At 22.9% G+C, this 2,500-nt stretch overlaps 1 protein-coding gene across 1 annotated transcript in view; it reads right to left on the bottom strand.

Moving 5' to 3' along the window:
• LOC113820538 (pro-resilin) overlaps positions 1–634 on the bottom strand; it is a 2,062-nt gene extending 1,428 nt beyond the window's left edge. The window contains exon 1 of the mRNA XM_070116712.1: positions 604–634. Within this exon, the coding sequence (XP_069972813.1) occupies positions 604–615 (12 nt within the window). The 5' untranslated portion in view covers positions 616–634. The remainder of the gene's footprint in view (positions 1–603) is intronic.
• Between the last annotated feature and the right edge of the window lie 1,866 nt (positions 635–2,500).

Genomic DNA, 2,500 nt, shown 5'->3' with positions numbered 1-2,500 from the left:
ATAGATTAAAGACAAATAATGAAAAATGGTAGATCAAAGACAAATAATGAGAAATGATAGATTAAAGACAAATAATGAGAAATGATATATAAAAGACAAATAATGAGAAATTATATATAAAAGACAAATAATGAAAAATGATAGATTAAAGACAAATAATGAAAAATGATATATAAAAGACAATTAATGAAAAATAAAAGATCAAAGACAAATAATGAGAAATGATAGATTAAAGACAAATAATGAGAAATGATATATAAAAGACAAATAATGAAAAATAATAAATCAGAAACAAATAATGAAAGATAATAAATCAAACATAAATGCCAAATACCAAGAATAAATTAGATAACAGTCTGAAAATGTTCTCAAGAATCTTTAAAATAATAATAATAATAAATAATAATAAAAAAGTATTAATTCAAGATGAATGCCAAACGCCAAGAATAGATTCGATAACAGTCTTTGAAAATATTCTCAAGAATCTTTAAAAAATAATAATAATGAATAATAAAATAATAATAAAATAAATAAAATAAATAATAAAAAATAATAATAATAAATAATAAAAAGTATTGTTTGGGATCTGATCGGATGAACCACCTTGGCGTTCATAGCGATGTGTGTCTTCGAAGTGAGTAACGAAGCCTAAATGAATCTCTTTATATACACGAACGCGAGTGACGTCACAGGACAGGTTTTTTTACTGAGGTGGTCGTTACATTTGGTCAGCCAGAAAATGAGATCTTCGAAGGCAAAGTCCTATTGGTTTACAGATCTTCGAAGTACTTTCAAGGTCGTGGCTGTGCTCTCATTTCTCGCTCTTCCTCTCTCTCTCTGCTTCTTTGTGTGTGTGTGTGTACATGTATATATATATATATATATATATATATATATATATATATATATATATATATATATATATATATATATATATGTTTATTTATATATGTGTATGTATATATATATATATATATATATATATATATATATATATATATATATATACATATATATATATATATGTGTATGTGTGTGTGTGTGTGTGTGTTTATATATATATATATATATATATATATATATATATATATATATATATATATATATATATATGTATATACCTATTCATAAATATATATATATATATATATATATATATATATATATATATATATATATATATATATATATTTACATGTATATACATGTATATATATATATATATATGTATATATTTATATATATATACATATATGCACATACACACACACGCACACCTGTTTGTGTGTGTTTACATATACATAATTCAATCACAAGATTTCATATTTGATTTCTAATTTTTAAAAATCACTATACAAGGAAATTTTAAAAACTCTAAGCCATACACAGACATACAAACAGTCAAAGTGCAAGACAACAACGCAAATAATACAACAACAACAACAAAATCAAAGAAAATATAAGCCAGATGCTTGCTGGAAGTGAGAGGAGGAAGGTGATCAGATATCCTTTTGTCGATGGCTGACCTGGAGTTGCTTGCCATAATTTTGTGTCTTTTTAGTTTTGTATAGTTTTATAGTTTTTTTTTTTTTAGTTTATGGTTTTATAGTTTTTATGGTTTTCATAGTTTTATAGTTTATAGTTTTTTTATAGTTTTATAGTTTTTATAGTTTTAAAGTTTTTATAGTTTTTTATAGTTTTATAGTTTTATAGTTTTTTTTTTGGAGTTTATGGTTTTATAGTTTTCATAGTTTTATAGTTTATAGTTTTTTATAGTTTTATGGTTTTTATAGTTTTAAAGTTTTTGTAGTTTTTATAGTTTTATAGTTTTAGTTTTTATAGTTTTTTTATAGTTTTATAGTTTTTATAGTTTTTTTATAGTTTTATAGTTTTTATAGTTTTTATAGTTTTATAGTTTTTATAGTTTTATAGTTTTTATAGTTTGTAATTTTCAATGTTTTTATAGTTTTATAGTTTTTTATAGATTACAGTTTTCATAGTTTTTATAGTTTTATAGTTTTTATAGTTTATAGTTTTTATAGTTTGTAATTTTCATATTTTTTATAGTTTTCTAGTTTTTATAGATTATAGTTTTCATAGTTTTTATAGTTTCTTTTATAATTTCATAGTTTTGTATCTGTTCTCGTAACCCTTGATGCATTTATGAACACAGATGCATGTATATACAGTTATGACAGGCTACAGTGGTAAGTGCAAATAGATAATGAAACAGCATAGTCGGCCATGTGCTAAATAACATAAGTAGTAACAAAACAACATATAAATACGTCAGAGAGTTGACTTAAGGAGCACGAATAGCAGGGTTGTTTGCGTTCAAGTATATAAAAGACATACATGCATACATTTATAGACAGAAAAAATATATATATACATATATGCATAAATACAGACATAGATACATACGCATATAGATGCATACTTTACACACATACACACACACACACACACACACAGACACACACACAGACACACACACACA

Source organism: Penaeus vannamei, chromosome 39 (genome assembly GCF_042767895.1).
Source record: "Penaeus vannamei isolate JL-2024 chromosome 39, ASM4276789v1, whole genome shotgun sequence".
NCBI classification, from domain to species: Eukaryota; Metazoa; Arthropoda; class Malacostraca; order Decapoda; family Penaeidae; genus Penaeus; species Penaeus vannamei.
Note: the sequence above shows the minus strand (reverse complement) of the source record. Positions and strands in the feature narration are given on the sequence as shown.